This window comes from Staurois parvus, unplaced genomic scaffold, assembly GCF_062004578.1.
Source record: "Staurois parvus isolate SC_StPar_1 unplaced genomic scaffold, SC_StPar_1.0 ptg000048l, whole genome shotgun sequence".
Classification (NCBI taxonomy): domain Eukaryota; kingdom Metazoa; phylum Chordata; class Amphibia; order Anura; family Ranidae; genus Staurois; species Staurois parvus.
The window spans coordinates 18,034,443-18,060,123 of NW_028317844.1; the positions used below are offsets into that span (position 1 = coordinate 18,034,443).

Genomic DNA, 25,681 nt, shown 5'->3' on the forward strand with positions numbered 1-25,681 from the left:
CACTTGCCTGAGGCAAGCACTAGCAAAAGGAGTACAGAGGGAGGGGAGTCTTGTACACATCACCTCTCTTTGCATTCCTCTTTGCATGCCTTGGGCAAGTGCTGAGAGCTGGAGACATGCACTCATTATCAAAGTGGACATCTCTTTGCTGGGTGCAGTGTTGAGCAGCCATGTGCCATGGAGGGGTGCCCCATCCAACATTGTAGCTAGTATTTTAGAGCACCTGGGAAGAGGGGACAAACTATTATGTGTACTTCATTAAAATTATTTTTCGTTAAAGCCGTGTCTCCCCCACAACAATGAAAGACTAGCAAAAAAACTAGTTATATGAGGACTTCTACAGTGCATCCAAAAATTATTCACAGAACTTAACTTTTGGCACGTTTTGTTATGTTACAGCCTTATTCCTAAATGGATTAAATTCATTTTTTTCCTCAACATTCTACAAACAATGCCCCATAATGACAACGTGAAAGAAGTTTGTTTTGAACTCTTTGCAATTTCTTAAAAATAAAAAACAAAAAAAACACACAAGTATTCACAGCCTTTGCTCAATACGTTGTTGAAGCACCTTTAGCGATAATTACAGCTTCAACTTGTTGTTTTTTTCAAGCTTGGCACACCTATTTTGGGGCAATTTCTCCCATTCTTCTTTGCAGTACTTCTCAAGCTCCATCAGGTTGGATGGGGAGCATCGGTGCACAGCCATTTTCAGATCTCTCCAGAGATGTTCAATCAGGTTCAAGTCTCTGTGCTCTGGCTGGGCCACTCCAGGACATTCACAGAGTTGGCCCGTAGCCACTCCTTTGTTATGTGGGCTGTGTGCTTAGGGTCGTCGTTCTGTTGAAAGATGAACCATCATCCCAGTCTAAGGTCTAGAGCGCTCTGGAACAGGTTTTCATCAAGGATGTCTTTGTACATTGCTGCACTCATCTTTCGATCCTGACTAGTCTCCCAGTTTCTGCTGCTGAAAAACATCCCCACAGCAGATGCTGCCACCACCATGCTTCACTGTAGGGATGGTATTGGCCAAGTGGTGAGCGGTGTCTGGTTTCCTCCAGACATGACAGGCCAAAGAGTTCAATCTTTGTTTCATCAGACCAGAGAGTTTTGTTTCTCATGGTCTGAGAGTCCCTCAGGTGCCTTTTGGCAAACTCCAATGGGCTGCCATTTGCCTTTTACTGAGGAATGGCTTCCGTCTTGCCACTCTACCATACAGGCCTGATTGGTGGAGCGCTGCAGAGATGGTTGTTCTGGAAGGTTCTCCTCTCTCCACAAAGAAACCCTGGAGCTCTTTCAGAGTGACCATCGGGTGCTTGGTTACCTCCCTGGCTAAGGCCCTTCTCCCTTGATCGCTCATTTTGGCTGGGCGGCTCGCTCTAGGAAGATTCTTGCTGGTTCCAAACTTCTTCCATTTACAGATGATAGAGGTCACTGTGCTCATTGGGACCTTCAATGCTGCAGAAATTTTTCAGTACCCTTCCCCAGATCTGTGCCTTGATACAATCCTATCTCGAAGGTCTACGGACAAATCCTTGGACTTCATGGCTTGGTTTGTGCTCTGACATGCACTGTTCACTATGGGACCTTATATAGGTAGGTTTATGCCTTTCCTAATCATGTCCAATCAACTGAATTTCCCACAGGTGGACTCCAATCAAGTTGTGGAAACATCTCAAGGATGATCAGTGAGAACAGGATGGACCAGAGCTTAATTTTGAGTGTCATGGCAAATGCTGTGAATACTTATGTACATGTGTTTTTTTTTTTTTCGTTTTTTTATTTTTGATAAATTGCAAAGATTTCAAAATGAACTTCTTTCACGTTGTCGTTATGGGGTATTGTTTGTAGAATGTTGAGGAAAAAAATTAATTTAATCCATCTTGGTAAAAGGCTGTAACATAACAAAATGTGGCAAAAGTTACTTTCTGGATGCACTGTATGTGAAATCTGGAAACTACAATTGGAAAACCTGCAGTACTGTACTATGGCATACGTATGTCTGTTCATCAATCAATCCCTGCACTTGTTACATTTGTATCAGATCATAAAGACTTTGGATTGCTGTGTTCATTTCTAACCTGTAGCTTTCTTTCTCCTTTCTTCCCTTTTGTCTTTTTTACCCACAAGAGCATTTTCTAATAAGGATGCTTGCTTGAGATCCTCTTCTGTTACCAGAAATACAGGGCTGTGCTTCATTTCCTGGCATAATATGACAAACACCACATAAGTTGCTAGAACTATAATATTCTCACACAATTAATGGCCTTCACATGTGGTTTAAACAAAACGCATATCTGTAATTATTGAAACTATATATATCAAAATAATGAATAAACAAAAAATTATAAGGGTTGCATACCTTTTCGGCTTTATGGTGCATGAGGTTATTAAAAAGTCCGGCACATTCACTTATAAATTTTTCACTGACAACTATGGTGTCACCAAAGATCCGAGCAGATGAACCTTTGTTTAACTTTCTCATCACTTGCTGGAGCAAAATCGAAGCATCGTCCACAGAAAAACAACTTGGTATCAGTGTCTAGAGTTTAAGTAAATTGATCATGTTTTTGGAGGTTCTGTGATTCTCAAAGCAGTTCACAAAAGACATATACAGTTGTGGCCAAAATTATTCAACCCCCACTGAAATTGAGTGTTTTGGCCAGTTTGACATTGCTTTTGATCATTCAGTCATCTTGCTTACATTTACATTAAAGAGGCACTTGTAGGTCAGACAAATATAACATAACAGTTATAATGAAATAACCACAAATGTCTTTTCTGTGCTCACAGCATTATCAGTTTTATTCAACCCCCAAGTGACATTCAATCTTAGTACTTAGTACAGCATCCTTTTACAGTTATAACAGCTTTTAAACGTGAAGCATAGCTTGACACAAGTGTCTTGCAGCGATCTACGGGTATCTTCGCCCATTCTTCATGGGCAAAGGCCTCCAGTTCAGTCACATTCTTAGGCTTGCGCACTGCAACTGCTTTCTTTAAGTCCCACCAGAGGTTCTCAATCGGATTTAAGTCTGGTGACTGCGATGGCCACTCCAAAATGTTCCAGCCTTTCCTCTGCAACCATGCTCTAGTGGACTTGGAGGTATGCTTGGGATCATTGTCCTGTTGAAAGGTCCAACGTCTCCCAAGCCTCAGGTGTGTGACGGACTGCATCACGTTTCCATCCAATATCTCCTGGTACTGAAGAGAATTCATGGTACCTTGCACACGCTGAAGCTTCCCTGTACCTGCAGAAGCAAAACAGCCCCAAAGCATGATTGACCCTCCACCATGCTTCACAGTAGGCAAGGTGTTCTTTTCATCATAGGCCTTGTTCTTCCTCCTCCAAACATAGCGTTGATCCATGGGCCCAAACAGTTCTAATTTTGTTTCATCAGTCCACAGAACACTATCCCACAACTTTTGTGGTTTGTCCACATGGCTTTTGGCATACTGCAGTCGACTCTTCTTATTCTTTGGAGACAGCAAGGGGGTACGCCTGGGAGTTCTGGCACGGAGGCCTTCATTACGCAGTGTGCGTCTTATTGTCTGGGCTGAAACTTCTGTACCCACATCTGACAAATCTTTTCTCAGTTCCTCAGCAGTCACACGGGGACTTCTCTCCACTCTACGCTTCAGGTAGCGCACAGCAGTCGAAGTCAGCATCTTCTTTCTGCCACGACCAGGTAGCGTTTCAACAGTGCCCTTTGCCTTGAATTTGCGAATGATGCTTCCTAAGGTGTCTCTTGGTATGTTTAACATCTTTGCAATCTTCTTATAGCCATTGCCCTTCCTGTGAAGAGAAATCACCTCTTCTCTTGTCTTCCTGGACCATTCTCTTGCCTTCACCATGTTTGTAACCACACCAGTAAATGTCTAGAAGGAGCTGAGTATCACAGTCATTTTAAAGCTGCCTAATTGGTGCTTATTATGCTTGATTGCTGCTCGGTGACATCCACAGGTGTTTTCAATACCTGATGGAAAGCACCTGTATGAACCTCTGTTCTTCAGAGTGGTAGTCTTTAAGGGGTTGAATAATTGTGGCAATGAAGAAACCACATAAGAACCATTTACTACTGTATTACATAAACAATTGATGTCATTTTAGTTGCATTTGGGTAGTTACAACGTCCTTGTAGGATTTGATTCTGAATACAATTCCAAATGTACACTATAGTCCCTAAACCCCTTTACAGCATTGGGGGTTGAATAATTTTGGCCACAACTGTATAAACATTTGATTTTATTTCTCAAATATTTCACTGGAATCTCTGTAGTATTTAGGCTAATGCCCATTTAGTAAATCACTCCTCTGATTGGCCCCCTCAGTACAGAGACATACTTTGTAAACTCTCAGGCAGTACCAGAAAATAGAGCTATACTATGTAATGTTTACTAGGAAGTTGGGAAAGGTGGGAAAATTGTGCATCATGGTGGATGAGAAGCAAATAAAGAACTGCATTTAGAATGGAAATCTGAGTTTGAATTAAACAATGTTGTGGTTGGAGAAGGACAAGGAAGACACTGTACTTGCTTCTAGTAATTAAGTCTTATTGTATTTTGGAAGTGCATTAGGACCTGTGTTGCTGGGCTTATATTCACTTCAAACAGGTTTTGTGTTTCCAAATAAGTGTAAGGGAATGTAAAACCCACCTAAAGCAGGCCAGATGCACCTGTCGATGAAATCTGAGAGATCTCAGGTGTGTCTTAAACTGATGTCAAACGCAAGCCATCTACAAAAACCTAAAGCCTGTAGACACAGGGTCTTTATGTAGCCATCTCCCACTCTTCTCAGCAATTGTACATCTATGAAATAATACCAAGGATGTCGGGGTCAATGCTCAATGGTGTTTTGAGTCTAAATAACTTTGCATGTGCTGGTCAATGACATTAAGGGCTTACCTGTTTCCCTATGCTAAGAAGAATAGCAGACAAGCCATTATGTTTTATTGCTTGGACATAAGCAATGCTGCAGAGTTTTTGGATTGAAGCACGTTGAGAACACTTGCACTATCCGTCTGCTAGATGGCATGTATTTATGTGAATTACTGATGCAGGATGAGGGACATAAGACACTTATTAATACAAAATATAGGCCCAACATTATTATCCACTTAGCGTGTTATAGTACAACATGTGCATGTGCGTTTTTTTCTTTTATTGTATATGTGCATTAGGAGTGCCAATCAAAATATTTTAACACTTGTTACCCCAAAGGGCACCTTCATAAATGAAGTCAAATAATCTGACAGACCTTCTGCCAAAGTTCACTGAGAAAAGTTCAGGATCACAGTATTTTCTCCCTTATGGAGCAGGTCGTGTTGTAGGCTAGCTTCACACTAGTGGAGGCCATGCGGCTTGCGTTTGCACGAGCACGGCACCCCATCCCCCTTTTTGTTCCTGTTGATAGAGCTCGCTCACTCTGGGGAGGCTGCCACTTTGTGCTGAATACTATATATGGACTTACACTGATACTCCATGGACTTTAATCGTATACATGCTATGGCTTACTTGTAGATCATGTGTCCTTTTGTGCGCTGATCATTTTTTGTATATATCAGATGTAAGGCACCACTGGCTATGACTGCTAATATAAGGCAGCCTATACAATAGTTAGTATTCTCATTCAATCAGTGGGCTGAACTTAAAAAAACTAAATTTATTCCCCCATCCACGCATTCAAGGTGGATAGGGGGATCCTCCCACTGAGCTCTTGTATTTTAACAGTAAGAAAACACTGATCAATGCTGCAGTTTATAGCCTGTGATGCTGATTGAGTGGGGATTTGTGATAGGGCAGTTGTACAGAAGTTGACTGGTAGATCGACTTTTGTTCAATCACAATGCCCATAAATATATTGAAATTCAGCAGGGACCGGCCAAATTTCAATCCAAGTACTGTATGGCTAGCATAAAGAGATTTGGTGTGAGATTTGTTGCTGTCAACATTGCAGTTCTCCTTACTGGAAGCTGTGACACAAAAAAGTAAAACACTGCCCCTACTAAGATGACTGTCTCCACACAGACGCAGTGCAGAACAAGGCATGGCAAGTTAGTAATAGGGAAATATTAGATGCAGAGAGACCACAAGCAATACTAGTAACTGTTCCTTCTCATGCTTTTTGGGAGCAAAACTTCTAGAATCTAGTTCCTCTTTAAAATCACCCATTAAGGGAACCTGTCATCAACTCTGCCAGATTCTGAATGTAAGACAAGAATGCTAACAGATCACACTGGAGATCTAAATATCTCTGCTATTATAATCTATATAAAACTGTTAGCCTACAGTTCTTGTTTGTGATGGATGTTACACAAGTCAAACTATACTACGAAGGGAACAACAGTATGTGCTTCTTTATTATATCTATATTCTTGGTGTGCCTGAAATGTGCAAGATGGTGAAAGTGTCATATTACCTTATATAATAAGTGTTTTAGGTTTAAGATTCTGCACAATAATTATAATTTAAATTTTTAGCTTGCTAAACTCACCATGATATCCAGCCATGATCCAGAACTAATAGCTTCTTCTGCTGAAGCCTCCACTTGATCTACTATACTTTGCCCAACACAAACTGATTTCAGAAAAATTAACTGGGTGGACTTATAGCGTTTCCTGACATAACCCAAGGGGTCAGGGATTCCGAGCCTGGATAAGGAATCAAATTCTGAAATTAAAAGAAAAAAATATATATAATAATATAAAATTTGTGTATATATATATATATATATATATATATATATATATATATATACATACATACAAAACACAGTGGATAATGAAAAGACTCACCCGCTTTCAATTATTTACATTTTGTTGCTTTGCAGCCTGAAGTGAAGACAGACACAGTTTTTGCTTTATCCAGCTGTATTTATTCAGTGCAACTTATAACATCCAAGTGAAAGATATAACACCAACATGTCAGAAAAAATAAAAAAAATTCAAAAACAGAATCACTGAGTTGGAAAAAGGATAATCCTCATCCCCCTCCTAAAATCGACTTTAAACTCAGTCAGGTGTCGCTAATCACCTCCTCAATTGCATACAAAGCCATTTGACTCTTAGGGCTCGTTCACACTTGACTGTTTTGCAAACGCTTGCCAAACGCCCCTATAGCGTTTGGCAAGCGTTGGTCCGGCAATTGCAGAGTGTTTTTTTAACGCTTGGCAAACGCTCCGCAAACGCCGCATGCACGGTTTAGCGGAAGTTGCTAGGAGTTTGCTGAGCATTAAAAATGCCCCACAAACGCCTATAATGAAGTTTGAATGGTGTTACTGCTCCGCAAACGCCCCGCAACCGTGTCGCAACCGCACCGCAAACGCCGGCCGGGCATTTGCCGAGCGGCACCATAGACTAGAATAGGAGGCTTCAACGCCTCCTGACTCGACCAGAAGCGTCCGTTTAGCCACAACGCTCCCGTTAGAACAGCACCATGTGCTGCAATGTGCAGAATTGTCAGAGGCGTTTGGGAAGCGGTAAAAATGCTTCCCAGGCGCCTCTCTGCCGCCTGCACACAACGCTAGTGTGAACGTAGCCTAACACCCCGGTCATACCGATCCTGACTTTGAAATTGTGCGACATATAGTAAAGTCAAGCGATTTCAAAGTCAGATGACATGCCGATTTGAGGTGCGATTTGCAAGACATCTGACACAGCTGCCTATGCAAACTGCACCAAAAATAGTGCATGCACTACTTTAGAAATCGGTGCGGCTCCGACCAAGTCGGAACCGCACCGATATGACCGCTGTAATTGTGGACAATAGGATGCAATTTGCCATGCGATTTGTAAGTCATATGGCATGCAAATCACATGCCAAGCCGTACCCAGTGTGACCGGAGACTTAAGGTCAGCTGTGGTCATTTTGATTAGCTCAGCATGAAAAACAGCATTTCAGTCCCTGGCAGTGCAACTGAAGTAAACAATCAACTATGGGGGGCAAGGCACTGTCAAAAGATCTCCTGAATAAAGTTGTGGACAGGCACAAGTCAGGAGATGGATACAAAAACATTTCAAAGGCTTTATCAAAGCCTAGGAGCACAGTGAAGTCTATTATTAAGTGGAAGGTATTTGGAACAACACAGATCCTCCCTGGATCAGGATGTCGCTCCAAACGTGATGAAAGAGCCAGAAAGAAACTGGTCAGAGAGGCTACCAAGAGGCCTGGAGCACCTCTAAAGCAGTTGCAGGAATTTATGACGAGGAGTTGTCATTGTGTGCATGTGACAACAATATCTCAAATTCTCCACAAATGTTGCTTGTTGCAAGATGAGGGTTGCAAGATAAAAGCCACATGCAGCCATGACTGAGCTTTGCCAAAATGCACCTTGAAGATTATGAGGCCACATGGAAAAAGGTGTTATGGTCAGATGAGAATAAAATTGAATTATTTGGCCTCAACACTAAACTATATGTCTGGCGGAAATCCAATACAGCTCACCATTCAAAAAACACCATTCCTACAGTAAAGCATGGAGGGAGTAATATCCTGTTATGGGGGGTGTTTCTCTGCAGCAAAGACTGGAGTACTTGTCAGGATAGAAGGAAAAATGGATAGGGCAAAATACCATCAATTTCTTGAAGAAAATTTGCTGCCCTCTGCCAGAAAGTTGTTAATGGGAAGAAAGTTTACCTTCCAACATGACAATGACCCAAAGCACACAACAAAATCACCACACAGTGGTTGAAGGAGAAAAAAATGAATGTCCTTGCATGGTCAGAGCGCAGACTTAAACCCCATTTAAAATCTGTGGATTGACTTGAAGACTGCAGTCCAAAAATGGTCACAAAAAAATGTAACTGAACTTGAGCAGGTCTGCAAAGAAGAATGGGCAAATATTGCAATGTCAAGATGTGCAAAGTTAGTAGAGACATATCCTAACAGACTAAAAGCTGTAATTAAAGCAAAAGGTGGTTCAACAAAATACTGACACAAGGGGGTAATCCATTTTCCAACTCAGTGATTCTGTTTTTGAATTTTTTTTAAAACATTTTTGACATGTTGGTGTCACAGTTTATCTTTCACTTGGATGTTATAAGTTGCACTGAGTAAATACATAAGGATAAAACGAAAACTGTGTCTGCCTTCATTTCAGACTGCAAAGGAACAAAATGTGATTATTTTAAAGGGGGGTGATTCTTTTTTTTACCTACTGTATATTTAGATGTTTGTTATTGTTAGAACTAAATCTGTAAATGAAAAGATTTCAATTGATAATATACAGTATATAACAACAACAGCTTATTAACCACTCGCCCGCCGCCCTATAGTAGAACTATTGCTACAGGGCTGTGCAAAATCACACGCCGGCTAGGGATGTCAATCACCAGGTCCTGGCCGTAGATTCCCCCTGGCACCCAGTGATTACTGTGTAAAGCAGACAGGGGAGAGACCTGTGTGTAAACAACACAGGTCTCTCACCTGCCAGCAAGGACATACTGCTTTGTATCTCTCTGCATAGCAGAGAGATACAAAGTAGCATGTCTCCCTAGAAAAACAGCACACATAGTAAAATACACACACAGTTAACCCTTTGATCGCCCAAACGTTAACCGCTTCCTGCCCAGTGTCATTAGTACACTGGCAGTGCTTTTTATTACCACCAATCACTGTATTAGTGTCACTGGGGATGTCAGTGGCAGTTAGTTTCCACCCAGTGTCAGAATGCCCGCTGCAGTCCCGCAGTTCCAATATAAATCGCTGATCGCTGCCATTATTAGTATAAAAAAATACAAATAAAAATTCCAATACATATACTGCCATTTGTAGGCGCTAAACCAATTAATTTACACGTATTGGAATTTTTTACTAGCAAAGACATGTAGCCGAATAAATTTATGACGAACTTTGATTTTTACATTTTTTTATTGGATATGTTTTATAGCAAAAAGTCAAAAATATGTTTTGGTTTTTTTTTCAAAATTGTCAGTCTTTTTTTGTTTATAGCGCAAAAAATAAAAACAGAGGCAATCAAATACCATCGAAACAAAGCTCTATTTGTTGGGAAAAAAGGACATTAATTTCATTTATGTACAGCGCTGTATGTATTCTCAGTTAAATTGACACAGCGCCATATAACAAAAAATGGCCTGGTCAGGAAGGGGCGTAAATCCTCTGGAGGGCAAGTGGTTAACCAAGGCAAAAATCCACAGTAAATTAGAAATAAAGAACATTTACAAGCAAATAATTAACAATAAAGTAAAAAAAAAAAAAAACCCTCTCTAGCAATACACACCAAACTGAGCATGTGCAGAGTGACTCCACACAATGTCTTATTAGAAGATAAGGTACCACAGTGAGAATAACAACCATGCTTTACTGCATATACAGACTGATTTTACTGTTGTGGGTTTATTAACATCTTAAATTATAGTTTCTACACTTGTTTCATATGTCTGTCATTGCAGTTTAGGATCCTATTCCACCCACATAACTATGAAAACATCGCTTAACAATATACTGCAGCTTTTTTTTTTCTTTTTAATTCTTTATTTATATATCTGCAAGATTAATAAACATATATGTCGTTTAAACTCAACAAGACCAACAAATACAGGTTATGACACATCCATTACAGTGCCATGTTCATAGATTTTTTCCACATATGAACCTCTTACCTATTTACATACACTGCAGCTTTTGGCATGAAGTACTGCTGGACATATCAAATGTGCTACAGTCAGGGCGCATGAGCACAGACATGTATGAAGTGTCACATGGCTCAATACTTTCATACATCTCAGACAACTATTTACTGTGTAGATTCCTGTTGCTCCCATTCACACCGGGCCAAAACACCAGTGTGAACTTGGCCTAATGGAAGAGAGTCTTTATTTAATCATGTGAACCTATGTGTTCTTTTTAAGAACCCAATCATGCGCAAAGCTAGCATTTGCAGAGGCAGATACATCGATTTTGTAATACTTAGAGAACATACAGTAGGTATAGAAGACCAGCTTGCATGCCTTATAGATCTGAGAGCCAAAGAGGCCCGAGAAGTTTTCACTACTCTGACGGAGTGGGCTTTAACAGGAAAAGGATGTGCTTTATCCCACACGTGACAGGCCTGCACAGCAACCTGTAGAATCCACTTAACATTATGAATCTGAAAGATTGGGGAGCCTCTTTTAGGTCCTTCCAGGATAACAAACAAGAAATGTGTCTAAAGGAAGAAGAGGCCAAGAGGTAAAACCCTACAGCTTTCAACACATCCAGTCAATGGGGAGAGACCTACATGGGATGAACCCGTGCCAGGAAAAGGGAAGTTAACACAATACACTAATTAAGTTGAAAAAACTTTGGGTAAAAAGGAGATTCCTGGTCTCAAAACAACCTTGTCTTTATGCAAGATCAAATAAGAGTCATTATAGGAAAATACTGATAACTCAGAAACCCTTCTGGTTGAAGTGTTGGACAACAGTGTAGACCTGTGATCCTAACATTTGAGTAGCAGGGGTAAGTGAGAACTCTTACCACCAGCCCTTCTGTCTAAACTTGAATGATTATGTCCAGTGAAAAACCAAGACAATCTCCTAGGTTAGGGAGGTTAGGCAGAAAATGTAATTTCACACTGTTGATCCCCTAAACAACACTTAAAGTAGTTCTAAAGGCAGAAGGTTTTGTTACCTTAATGCATTCTCTGCCAAGAAGAAGAGGTTCATGGCTACTATGTGCAAAACTATTGCACAGAGCAGGTAAGTATAACATATTTGTTAAAATAAAACTTGTGCCTTTACAATCACTTTAAGCCAGAGAACCTTGAAGATCTTTCCATTTATCATTTCGGGGTGCTCTGTGGGCAAGACACAAAAGCAGTCAAAGAGATGCTCAAGTCTGATCTTCATTATGTGCTGAGCCACTGGGTGACCTGGTGGAGGTTTCACAGGAGAAGACCAGCAGCTGTAGCTGTATGAAGAACAAAATACTGCACGAGTCGCTGTGCTGGCCCCTCTCTGTCAGGCATAGCAGGCTCGGTGCTGTCTCTGCCAGCTGTGCTGATGCCACCGTTTGATCTGCTGTGTCTTTTCACCTGGTTATTTTTACAATCATCTCCTCCTGATACCCAGTGCCTTCCAAAAATGCTCTGTTTTGAACAGAGGACAGCACTGCACATAAAAAACACCTGTGTGGTTAGAATCGGTTTGCAAGACCTCTATGAGGAAATGGACCAGATTGAGCATAGTAGCAGGAAGGCAACAGACTTCTCACTCACCAGGGACAGTAAAATGTGAATATGTGATCTCTTTGCATATGTTGTGTTTACATATCGACAACTCACTGTCTGGAAGAATAATCTCTAGTGTGAAAATCAAATAAAGAACCACTCCAAAAATTCCTTTAAAATCGCAGGAGAGAAGAGCAGAGATAAGGATAATGCTGGAAAGTTCTGGGTTGTAGATATGTTCTACTTGATGTGAGTTTGCATGCTGTCCCAGTGCTTGTGGGTTTCCGCTGGATACTCTGTTTGCCTCCCATACTACAAAGACACGCCGGCAGGCTAGGGACCTTAAACTGTAAGCTCCTTGAGGGCAGGAACGGATGTGAATGTTGTAAACTTTGAGGTTGAATTACTTTGTAGAGCCTGCAGCTACAGAGGTCAGTAAACATGTGTTTTAAAACCCATTTACTGCTTGTTTTTAAGAATGTAAATGTCTGAGCATCCATAGTCTGACCACTAATGCACCCAGCTGAATACTCAGATAGCTATTCAGTCAGTTACACATTACTCTAGAAAGCAGCTTCTTCTTAATTTTACCTTGCTTAGTGACCATTTGCTACACCCATCGATTAAAGAGCTATTCATTTTAGTAGCAGGATTGGGAAACTAAAGACCTGTGTAGCTCTAGCCTAAAAAGTTAAATCTCTTAGTAGCAAAAGATTAAAATCGCCAGTGTAGCCTTAGTCCAGCGTTGAACTAAAGGCATAAAAGATTCCCAAGTCACTCATCCAGAACAAACGTTCAAGTCAGAATTCTTTAACTGCATACTTGACTTGCATTGGCCATTGAAGTTTGGTGTTTTAGTGGATGCTTCCAGGCTGCATATCACCATCTTCTCTTGGCTTCTTACCATCAGATGTCAGAGGCAGCTCACTTTCTGTGCACTTAGCAATATGTTGTTGGTGATTAGGTCGTGTAGAGAGAAGAATAAAAAAAAGACTATTTGACTTTTGTATTAGGATTCGTGAAAGTACGTTTGTATTAATGGGTGTTTTATTTATAGCAACTCATCACAGGGTTGACAAAATCTTCTTATCGTGCGAGAATGAGTACTTTGTAATTATTAAAACTTCCTGTTTTTCCGCCCATCTCCCTCTGCCCCCTAATTTTATTCCACTCAAAGCCTACAAAAGGTAAACCAAAATGTTGAATAACATACAAAACAAAGACGCATGATTGCCTATCTCAAAGCAGTAAGTGAAAAGCCAGCTTTTTCATGCCAGAAGCTGCATTGCCTAAATCACCTTAATGTAGCTAAAAACAAGAAATGACAAAGCCCTCCTTGTTACTCTAACATAGAGAAAGAAGTGTGTTACCTAGGTAACCGTTTTGCTTGAAAAATGCATCTATCCAATTGCTCTGTGTTCTGGCATAGATGTCAGGAATAAACACAGCCTTATCCTGTCTCCCGCCGACCACTGTGCCCTTTAAACGTCCACAGTTAACAAGCTCCTCCAACAGAGCTGCAAAAAAGGATGAAAAAAATCAGGCTTTTATATAAAAAAAAAGAATGTTAAATGGCACTTCTTAATTGCCAGAACAGTTTGCAACACATGGCATACAAATGTGCTATGTATTCAGGACCAGTCATTCTTTCAAAGAATACAGAACTCTTTAAAGAGACCCTGTCACCAGACCATTCATTTCAACAAAAATGTTCCCATAAAATTATATGTGCATTTAAAAATGTTAAGCATGTCATTTACCTGTAATGGCTACCAAGCTGTAGCTACCTGAAACAGCTGCTGAGCACTAACATCTTAGATGTGATGACAGCATCCTCAGAGTGGTTACTCCATTTCCCTTCCCCAGCAGCTGAATAAAAGGTCATATAGGGAGGTGAAGGGAGGAGTGGAGGAGCTAGGCCAGCTGGACAGTAAATAGACATTCCTAGAAGAGAAAAGCACTATACTATGCAATGACGCAGGGGATTTGCTCCAGGTAGTCAAATGTGCTAGCAAATTCAAAGGCACATTTCAAGGGAATGAATGCACCAGCTAGTCAAACATTCTAGCAAATTCAAAGGCACATTTCAAGCCAATACCAATCATTTACACAAAGGAAAAAAACACAGCAAGTAAGCATTTAAAATACTTGCTTTTTCCTTTTTTTTTGTTTTGTAGCAAAACAACAATAACAACCTATATAAACACTATTAGTGACCCTAGGTAGGGACAGAACAGCACAGATTAACTTCAGGTACCAGCATACCCTACCAGTCACTATATATGCAGGCCCACATCACCTGAAAGGCAGGTTGCAAATGAATCTCCCAGGTTACAATAAAATCAAGGCGGCATTAGGATCTATTAAAGCTCTGAGTACACAGAATCCCAGGATAAAAGACAATGGGATAAAACCACCTAAAAAACATGCAATGGTCATCCCAAAAGCTCTAGTGGACTGGCCCACACTTTTGACACAAAAGTGTATGTTACTTTAAATCAGAGGTCTCCAAACTGTGGCCCTTTGCTTGCCTTTATCTGGCCCTTGGGCACTATTCCATTAATTGACATCAGCAATGGGGCATAATTCCTGTCACTGACACCAATAATGTGGCACTATTTCTCCCACAGACACCTACAAAAGGGCATAATTCCTCCCACTGACATCAATGATGGGGCACAATTCCTTCCATTGACAACGATTGGGCAGAATTCTTTCCATTGATACCAATGATAGGCCACTGTTCCTTTCACTAACACCAGCAATGGGGCACTATTCCTCTCATTGACACCAATGAAAGGGCACAATTCCTTCTACTGACACCAAGGATGAGGCATAATTCCTTCCATTGATACCAACGATGGGGCACTATTCCTCCCACTGACACCAAGGATGGGACACTATTCGTCCCACTGACACCAAGAATGGGGCACTATTCCTCCCACTGACACCAAGAATGGGGCAATATTCCTCCCACTGACACCAAGGATGGGGCACTATTCCTCCCACTGAAACCAAGGATGGGGCACTATTCCTCCCACTGACACCAAGGATGGGGCACTATTCCTTCCACTGATACCAAGGATGGGGCACTATTCCTTCCACTGATACAAAGGATGGGGCACTATTCCTTCCACTGATACAAAGGATGGGGCACTATTCCTTCCACTGATACAAAGGATGGGGCACTGTTCCTCCCACTGACACCAATGATGGGGTACTATTCCTTCCACTGACACCAAGGATGGGGCACTATTCCTCCCACTGATAGCAAGGATGGGGCACTATACCTTCCACTGATACTAAAGATAGGGCATTGTATACTCTCACTAGATGCCAGGTCAATTTTTACCTCTGCTGGCCATAGGCCGGCCGCCCTAAAGTCTCATGGACAGTAAACTGACCCTTTGTTTTAAAATTTTGGAGACCCATGCTCTAAATTTTTCTTTTTTTCTATGTGTGTGTTTACGTATGTGTATTTTTACAGTCTCTATTATTTTTATGTACTTCTGCCATCTGAAGTACCTGGTGGATCCTGCCAGTAACCATCTTCTTTGTCCTAAGCTGACCACACAGAAAATGAGCTGCACTTGCATTGTCAGTTTTCATCCATTGGCTGGCCCTTCAGAGGTACAGGACACTGTGTAAACACAGTATGCCTCTTATTGGGTAGTTTGTCAGCTACCACACTCCCTGAATAATCAAAGCCTGCCTCTGGCACTCACCCCCTCCCAATCACAGCCTGCCTCTTGAGCATGCCCCCTGCTCATGTACAGCTTGAATCTTGCCTCGGACTGAACAGACTAAGGAATACAGGCACACTGTGTCCCTACTATCAGGAGGAACAGATGCATAGTCACACAATACCTTTTTAACCTTGTAAAAAAAAAAAAAAGCTAATTTATGAAACTAAGAAAAATGCAGATATAGTACCTGCATAGCTGTAACTGTATTATAAAGCGTCTATTACATAGTATGTTCACAACTACAGTACTTTAATGAATCTTTACTGCAAAAAGGCTGAGTTCTATTCAGCCTGTGTTAAATGAAACTCTGATAATTATCACCAACAGAAATGAATCCAATGAGTTAGTAGTAGTAATGAAGTCATTTTTTTTCATCACAACCAATGTACCACTATATATAGCATGCTATTTTTACTAACAGTTTATATGGAAACGCAATGCATCGATGAGGTCATGTATAGTTCCACTAGAAGTAGAAAAATACATACAACATATAATTGTAGAAGTATTGTGCTGTGCTATAAATATAAAAGGTAATATTATATATACACCAGACTTAAAACCAGGATTGAATTATGAGTTAGCACTGATAGCTTGTTCTTAACCACTTGAGTCCCAGAAAGGTATTGTGTTTTTTATTTTGGCGAGGTCTCGGTTCTGCACAGTATATCTTTTAGGTTTTGTAGTCTACTCCAAAATATTACATCTTTTTTTTCGGACATATAGTTTAATTTAGCAGCACATTTGTTTCATTCGCTTTTATTAGGAACAAACAGTAAAATATGCCTTCTTGCAATCTTTCCCAATGCAATGTTAACTAAGTTTGCGTACCCTCATAATATAATCAACAAAATCCACTGAATAAAATTATATCACGGCAATGCAGCTTTTATATAATGTAGCGGGATATTAAAACTCAAAATGAACATATGCATTTTACTAAAGGAGCGCTTGAGTCCCTTTTCCACACTACATTGCAAGGGGAAAAATGTTTTGCTTAAATTGATTGGTTCACTAAAAATTCAAATGACATAGCCTTCATTTACAGTGTCTTGAAAAAGTATTCATACCCCTTGAAATTTTCCACATTTTGTCATGTTACAACCAAAAACGTAAATGTATTTTATTGAGATTTTATGTGATAGACCAACACAAAGTGGCACATAATTGTAAGGTGAAAAGAAAATGATAAATGGTTTTCAACATTTTTTAGAAATAAATATGTGAAAAGTGTGGCGTGCATTTGTATTCAGCCCTTCCGGAGTCAATACTTTGTAGAACCACCTTTCACTGCAATTAGAGTATGTCTCTACCAGCTTTGCTCTGAACAGCAATTTTCAAGTCTTGCCACAGATTCTCCATTGAATTTAGGTCTGGACTTTGACTGGACCATTCTAACACATGAATATGCTTTGATCTAAACCATTCCATTGTCGCTCTGGCTGTATGTTTAGGGTCAATGTCCTGCTAGAAGGTGAACTTCTACCCCAATTTCAAGTCTTTTGCAGACTCTAAAAGGTTTCTTCTAAGATTGCCCTGTATTTGGCTCCATCCATCTTCTCATCAACTCTGACCAGCTTCTCTGTCCCTGATGAAGAAAAGCATCCCCACAATATGATGCTGCCACCACGTTTCACAGTGGGGATGGTGTGTTCAGGGTGATGTGCAGTATTCGTTTTTTGCCACACATAGCGGTTTGCTTTTAGGCCAAAGAGTTCAAATTTGGTCTCATCTGACCAGAGCACCTTCTTTTACATGTTTGCTTTGTCCCCCAAACTCGCAAACTGCAAACGGGACTTCTTTCAACAAAGCCATAAAAGGTCAGCTTTGTGGAGTGCACAACTAATAGTTGTCCTGTGGACAGATTCTCCCACCTGAGCTGTGGATCTCTGCAGCTCCTCCAGAGTTACCATGGGCCTCCTGGCTGCTTCTCTGATTAATGCTCTACTTGCCCGTCCTGTCAGTTTAGGTGGATGGCATGTCAAGGTAGGTTGTACCATACTCTTTCCTTTTCAGGTGATGGATTGAACAGTGCTCCGTGAGATGCTCAAAGTTTGGGATATTCTTTATAACCTAACCCTGCTTTAAACATCTCCACAACTTTATCCCTGACCCGTCTGGTGTGTTCCTTGGCCTTCATGATGTTGTTTATTCACTAATGTTCTCTAACAAACCTCTGAGGGCTTCACAGAACAGCTGTATTTTTACTAAGATTAAAATACACACAGGTGGACTCTATTTACTGATTAGGTGACTTTTGAAGGCAGTTGGTTCCACTAGATTTTAGTTAGGGGTATCAAAGTAAAGGGGGCTGGACACAAACGCACACCACACTTTGTGAAAAATGTTGAAAACCATTTGTCATTTTCCTTTCACTTCACAATTATGTGCCACTTTGTGTTGGTCTATCACATAAAATCCCAATAAAATACATTTACATTTTTGGTTGTAACATGAGAAAATGTGGAAAATTTCAAAGGATATGAATACTTTTTCCAAGTACTGTATGTGAGCATTTAATGCTTATGCAATGAATGCAAATTTTCTCTAGAACATTTGACATCATAAATCTGATGTAAATACAACACTCGAGTGCTGTGTTTACTTTTGCTTTTCCAGTGTGCTCCTATGGAGCAATCTGTAGGAGCATCAGTAGCCCAGGAGCTGAAAGTTTCAGCTATGGGGCTTAGTGCTGGATACTAGCTTATAAAAACACGTGTGACTCACACATAAACACAAACAACCTTTCTTTTTTCAACTAAACAATGCAAAGAATTGCTAGGGCACGCAATGTTTTCTAAGGAGACAGCTAAGTCCAACTCAAGTTCTCTCCTCAAGCACTGTTTTTTGCTGAATCCTTTGATAGAACCATATGTTACGAAGGATTGTGTCACTATTTAGATGGTTATTCCTTTAAGATCTTATTTACAAGGGCAAGCTGATACATACACCAACGAGAAGGGCTGCCTTCACCTGTGAAAGATGCACAGGTCTTCCGTGCAGGCATTCTGTTCAAATCAATGACTTGTGCCCGTCTGTATGGACCTGCACAGATTATCAACCCCATACCAGAGTGTGTGGACCCCTGTGGGTCCAGTGCACAGATCAGAAAGAAGACTGCATTCTGATTTCTGCATCAGACCCATGTGGATGTCCACTCCGGGAAGCAAATTATTATCCATTTACAGTGCCTTGAAACAGTATTCATGCCCCTAAAAATGTTTGAAAACCATTTATCATTTTACTTCCACTTCACAATTATGTGCCACTTTGTGTTGGTCTATCACATCCCAATAAAATACATTTATGGTTTTGGTTGTAACATGACAAAATGTGGAGAATTTCAAGGGGCATGAATAATTTTTCAAGGCATTGTAGCTCCATTCAGCTGGCCGCCTGTCATTGAATTAACAAGCTGCCTGCACAGAACACTTGTCCATCAAACATAAGTGAAGATGGCCCTTCGCATAAGTAAACGGGTCAGTACACCCATGTGAATGAGGCCTAAGTGTGCAAATTCAACTACTGAGCTCTGTAATAAACAGGCTTTTAAAAAATTAAAGATCTATAGGGACAACAGGATTTTCTTGGTACCAGCAAGGACACAACAACAATTAATGGTTTAAAACCACATAATTTTATTACAAAATGATTACAGTATTAAAAACGACAATTAAAAAGTCCCTCTTAGTAGGCTGTACTACAATCAACACCCTTGGTGCCATTTCACACCAGAAAGCTGTTATTCCACAATGAAGGTGAGCTTGTAGTCAGCCAATTGCAACATTTTGCAGTTTCCCGCTTCTTCAGAAGTACGATGAGGGAAAATTTAATCTATAACAAAACAAAAAATTGCACAAAATAATACCAAACAATACAAAAATATACCAAAAAATCAAAAAGCATATCATAACACTACAAAGGGTAACTATGAAACAATTCCAATAGATGGTAGCTGTTTGGCACTTACCGCAAAAAAACAGGCAGAGTCATAGGGCTGGAATCCAAGTGGGGCGCAAGCTAATCCCAGGGTGTCTTACCATGTGATGTTCAGCTCCTGTTTCATTAGCCCTTTGTTCAAGCATGGTGTTAACATGTACCTGGTATGCCTTATACTTATTTACAGGCGTACCTCGGTTTACGAACGGCTCGGTTAACGTAATTTTCGGTTTACGTATGAAAATCGATTGAAAATAATGCCTCGGTTTACAAATTTTTTTCGCAATACAAACGGATTAATTGATTTTCAAAGCATTTACAAATTTTTTTTTTTAATCATGTCCCTGTACAGTACTATACCTTTAAAGTACACTTTATAAAGAGTTTTGAACAGATAAGACTTTTTTTTTTACTTTTATCTGACCTCCGGAATGGATTAATTGGTTTTCAATGCATTTATGAATTTTTTTTTTAATCATGTCCCTGTACAGTACTATGCCTTTAAAGTGCACTTTGTAAAGAGTTTTGAACAGATAAGACTTTTGTGGCTTTTTTCTTTTCTGACCTCCAGAACAGAATAATTGGTTTTCAATGCATTTACAAATTAATTTTTAATCATGTCCCTGTACAGTTATTAAGCCGTTAAAGTGCACTTTATAAAGAGTTTTGAACAGATAAGACTTTTTTTTTTACTTTTTTCTGACCTCTGGAACAGATTAATTGGTTTTTAATGCATTCCTATGGGAAACTGCTTTTTGGTTTACCAATTTTTCGCAATATGAAAAGTCCCGCAGAACGCATTCAATTCATAAACCGAGGCACGCCTGTATATATATTTTTTTTCTTTTGGAATCACTACAGCATAGTCTGGATGAATATTTATGGTGTTTTGTTTAATTTCGATTACATACATACAGGCAGTTATGGATCTAGATGTGCTCCCACGTTAGCCTGTGCCCCACTTGGGTTCTAGCCCTATGACTTGGAATTGTTTCATAGTTACCTTTGTACTGTTATGATATGCTTTTTTGATATATTTTTGTATTGTTGGTATTATTTTATACAATTTTGTTTTGATATAGAATTAATTTTCCCTCATCGTACTCCTGATGAAGCGGGAAACTGCAAAACATGTGGAGACTGGCTCACTGAAAACTCGCCTTCATCGTGGAATAACAGATTTATGGTGTGAGATCGCATCAAAAGGTGTTGATTGTAGTACAGTACACTAAGAGAGACTTTTTAATTGTTCCCATTGTTTTTAATACTGATATCTTTTTGTAATAAAATTATGTGGTTTTTAACCATTAATTGTTGTTGTTGTGTCCTTGCTGGTACGAAGAAAATCCTGTTGCCCCTACAGATTTTTTCATATTTGTACATTTACATTAGGATGCAGGTACCATCAGCTTTTGGTCAATACCCATAGATTTTGAGGACTTATCTACTGAATAACAGGAAGCAAAGGATGTACTAGAAAACATGTGAAAAGGTGCCTAAATCTACACCTACTGGTGAAAAATCTGAATATAAAATATTCATATTATTATTTAATATTAAAAAAAAACTTTGTTTCCATTATTTTTTCATCCTGCCCAAAATAAATAAATAGTATATTTATAAAATAATACACATAAAAAAATAATTTAGATAACTTTTATCCAAGAAAGATTCTTTCCATTAGAATTCTCCCTCATGTGTAAATATGATGTTTAGGAGACAGCTACAGGAGTTGTTTTGTGATTTGGGGTTTTTTGAACAATGGATCATTCACATCTGGAATACCACACCCAAAAGTGTCATTAAAATGTAACCCCTTTCTTCTTCATATGTCCATTCCTATCCACTTCATACCATCACAATGCACAAAACACAGCTGGAGATGCTCGGTGGTCATGCCAGTGTGTATTTTTTTTACATTTTAACAGACAGGCAGCAGTTATTCTCCATTTTTCTATGCACCAATCACACTTATTTAACAGAGAACAACTACATAAACTTACAGTATAGTAGATGCTCCTGAAAGCCATGCTGAGTAATCAAAGTGATGACTGGAGTGGGTCTAAAACAAAGAGTATAATACTAAAGATTATCATGCTCGTATAGAAAATTCAGTAATAGGATACAGTAACTTTAACCCTGGGCAAAGAGTAACAAAGCAAATAATTCCAGTTTGGATTAATATTTTAAAATACAGCCCATAACTTAGCAACGTAGACATGTGTTGTTATAACTGTACATATCATTGTAACTACTTAGTGTATCCAGGTGAATTATACCTTGATTTTTTTCCAAGACAAATTGGGCTTTCATTTGATGGGAACTGTTAATGGATATCTCTTTACTGTTTCTTTTTAAAAATATTATGAAAAAAAAACTGTCCCAAAATAGTGAGAAAATCATTTTTTAAAAATTAGCCTTATATTTTTATGCTATTACCATGACCCACCACCAAAAAAACCCTGTAAAATAAATTCTCCCTCTCCTGACGATCTTGGCGTTACCACGTGTGCGTGATTTTGTTCTACGTACCTGTAGTAGGGCCAAGAAACAGTTGAATGCAATTTGTTTTGTTTTGTCCTATCTAAAAACACTGACATGGACAGTAACACTTGCCACTGACACTAAATATAAACCTTTTTTCCTTTTCTTTTTTTTTTTTTTTAACCTAAAACACACTGGGGTTTATTTACTAAAGCTGGTTCATTCAAAAATCTCAAGCACTTCTGCATAGATACCAATCAGGTTATAGGTTTTTTTGCTAAAGCTGAATTGAACAAGCTGAGGTTAGAAGCCGATTGGCTGCCATGCACAGGTGCAAGAGATTCTGAACCAGCTTTAGTAAATGAACCTCACTGACTCTAGCACTGCCACTAACGGACACTGACAATGACGGCCACTAACAATGACACCCACACTCACTAAGCTAGGTCAAGCACTGAACTAATCTTTTTTTTTATCCCTTCAACTGACTTTTTTGCCCCTTTGACAGACCAACTGGGTCCACCTGTGAGCTTTTTAGGCAGACCCCCATCAGACTCTCCATTATCCTCTATGAAGTGGCAGATGCAAACAGACTTGTGTCTGTTTACACATGCCTACATCTGATAAAACCATTCTCCATCTGTCTAATGGGTCAGATTGCAGTCGGGTGTAAAAGGACAGGCTGTCCGTTTACATCCAACCACCCATAGAGGACAGTGGGCTGCGTTTGTGTCTGCTCTGCATGAGTGGAGTGGTCAGGGTCCAGCCATCTGTGCTGCAGACTCCTGGAGGAGTCCGCCCTATGTGGAAGGGACCTTTTTGTTTCCTCCTCTGAGGAATAGATACATTGTATTTTTTCTTCCTCCCAGGCAGAGAAGTCTGCTGTTTCTTCTTTTCACAGAAAAGAGACAACACAGGGAAGGGCTACAGAATGCATGGTCACTGTGATAGCCAATCAGAGGCTATCAAAGCAATCATCTGATTTGGATCCAGTTCCCCGAGTCCTGAACGTTAGTATAAGACCCAGGGCTGTTGATGACAGCCCCCATCTCAGTGCTGGGAGTGCGAGATGAAGTGTGCTTCCAGCACAAACACAGGAACACATATATGCACCGGCTAGGATTTTTTTCTTTCTTCACATAACAGGGTTGCTTTATTGAAGCATGGAACAACCAAAAGCACCACCCAGGATTAAAGCCCACTTCCTGGATGCTGCATATATGTGTTACTTGGTCCTAAAGGAGTTAAACTTCACTCTGATTTTGTTGATAGTGTGTATGTTTGTTCCTGTTACCTTAGGATCAGCAAGACAGCCAGGCAGCTAGCAATTTGAAAAAAGCCACGTTTATTTCTCCAAGTGCAGGTGCCTTTATGTCATCCACTAACCAGAATAAACCTGCACCATCCCCTCACCCACTGCCATTCAGATTATATTGGGGTCCTGGATTCAATTCCCATCAGGTAATATTAGCTGCAAGGAGACAATATGTTCTAGTCATGTTTCTGTGAGCATATGATTTTATGTTTTTTCCAAATGTACTAGTTGGCCAGTTTCCGACCAAACTCACCCTGGAATATAGGCAGGTTTGTTTGACTGTAGTTGTGAGCTCCTCTGGGTCAGGAACATACAGTACGTGACTGATTCAATAACAAGTGTAGCATTTTATGCAGGAAACCCCTGCAAGGTTTTTATTCTGTCCATGGGAAAATGCAATAAAAGGTGCTAGAGCAAAAAAGTGGACTGTAAAGCCCTGTTAGATAGTTACAGATTAAATATGGTTTAAGGAGTCTCTGTATTGATGGACTGGAAACATCGCAAAAGCTATACTGTGGGGTTTACTTACTAGAGCTGGAGAGTGCAAGATCAGGCTCACTTCTGCACAGAAACGAATTAGCTTCAAGATTTTATTGCAAAGCTTAATTGAACAATCTGAGGTTAGAAGCTGATTGGTTTATCTGCAGAAGTGAGCCTGATTTTGCACTCACCGGCTTTAGTAAATAAACCACTATGTATTTCTTAAAGTGGAACTAAAACCCACCCTATCCTTTTCAGCCAAGGAAGCTTCCATCTTAGCCTCCATCTAATCTGCATCTGTCAAGATGCTGCACATGTGATCAGTTATGACACCAGCCATGATGGTTTGACAGCTGGTTGACAGCACAAGCAAATGTGACAGCATTCCTGGCATGCCTGGAATGTAATTGTTTTTTGAAACTGTTAAATTGATGGGTTTAGTTCCACATCAAATATAAATGTAGCTATACCCAGCTAAATAAAACAAAATGTACCTACACTGTAGTGGTGGCCAAAGCCATCAACATGGTTTAAAATTAAATAAGTTCTTACCTTGTTATAGCTGTAAAAAGACCACGAATACGTGCCCTGTGACGGGATACAAATGCCTCCGTATAAATCACACCCTTGTTGCTTTGGTCAATTTTCCCTTGAACAATACTGCCAAGTCTCCTTGACAGTACCTGTGGATTACAAATTTGTAAAATTGACTCATTATGCAATCAGACCATACAATCTTGGCCAGGTTTTTATTGCCATAAGTTTCACTTAGGCCTGGTTCACACCAATGCAATGTGCATTTTGTCCATTTTGCAGTGCGTTTTGTGTAATTAATACAATGGGCCTGTACTAGTGGATATCCCCCTCCCTTGGGACACCAGTTAGGCTGCTCCTCAACAGGTTCTTGGCCATCTGGAGCTACTGATTTTCGGCAATCTTAAGGTGTGGGGTCTATTCTGATTAGCGACAAGCTCATTTGGTCTCTGGCTAGTGGCTCCTTCGAGTAGAGAGTTCCTCAGTGATAACACTCAACCCATTGTGGTATTATGGCAATTTGGCCTGTTTTTTCTTAATTTGGAACAGCAATTGTCATTTTGCATCCATTATAGGTATGGTAGGGTTTTTTTTGCTTGGATGGTGAGGTGGGGAGATTCTTGGCAAGACAGAAGGGTATAGGAGTGGTTGCGGGTGGGTGCTCTGGGGGAGGGGGTCGAGATGATTCAAGGAGGCACCGATTTATATATTTTTTTCTTCTTTGTGATTTATATTATTTGCAATTACATTTTTCCTGTTTCTCTTTATGGCATGTTCAAAGGCCAGGATGTGAGCCAAAAGCCGGCTGTGACTGGTCAGATGTGTGGTGGCTGAACAAACTACCTGGTACAGGCATGCTGTGTGTCTGCACAGTGTCCTGTACCTCTCAACAGCCAGCCAAAAGATGAAAACTGACCATGCAAACATAGATCAGCTTCTGTACTTTGTGTGTTCAGTTTAGAACAAGAAGAGAGGTGACTGGCAGGATCAACCAAGTACTTCTAGTGAAAGTACGTG

At 40.1% G+C, this 25,681-nt stretch overlaps 1 protein-coding gene across 1 annotated transcript in view; it reads right to left on the minus strand.

Annotated features, from left to right (window-relative positions):
- Positions 1 to 25,681, minus strand: part of UFL1 (UFM1 specific ligase 1) — an 80,300-nt gene that overhangs the window by 30,988 nt on the left and 23,631 nt on the right. The window contains exons 6-11 of the mRNA XM_089665345.1: positions 24,683 to 24,813; positions 21,855 to 21,913; positions 13,537 to 13,683; positions 6,494 to 6,669; positions 2,363 to 2,542; positions 2,082 to 2,202 (exon numbers count right to left, since the gene is read on the minus strand). Of these exons, the coding sequence (XP_089521471.1) occupies positions 2,082 to 2,202; positions 2,363 to 2,542; positions 6,494 to 6,669; positions 13,537 to 13,683; positions 21,855 to 21,913; positions 24,683 to 24,813 (814 nt within the window). The remainder of the gene's footprint in view (positions 1 to 2,081; positions 2,203 to 2,362; positions 2,543 to 6,493; positions 6,670 to 13,536; positions 13,684 to 21,854; positions 21,914 to 24,682; positions 24,814 to 25,681) is intronic.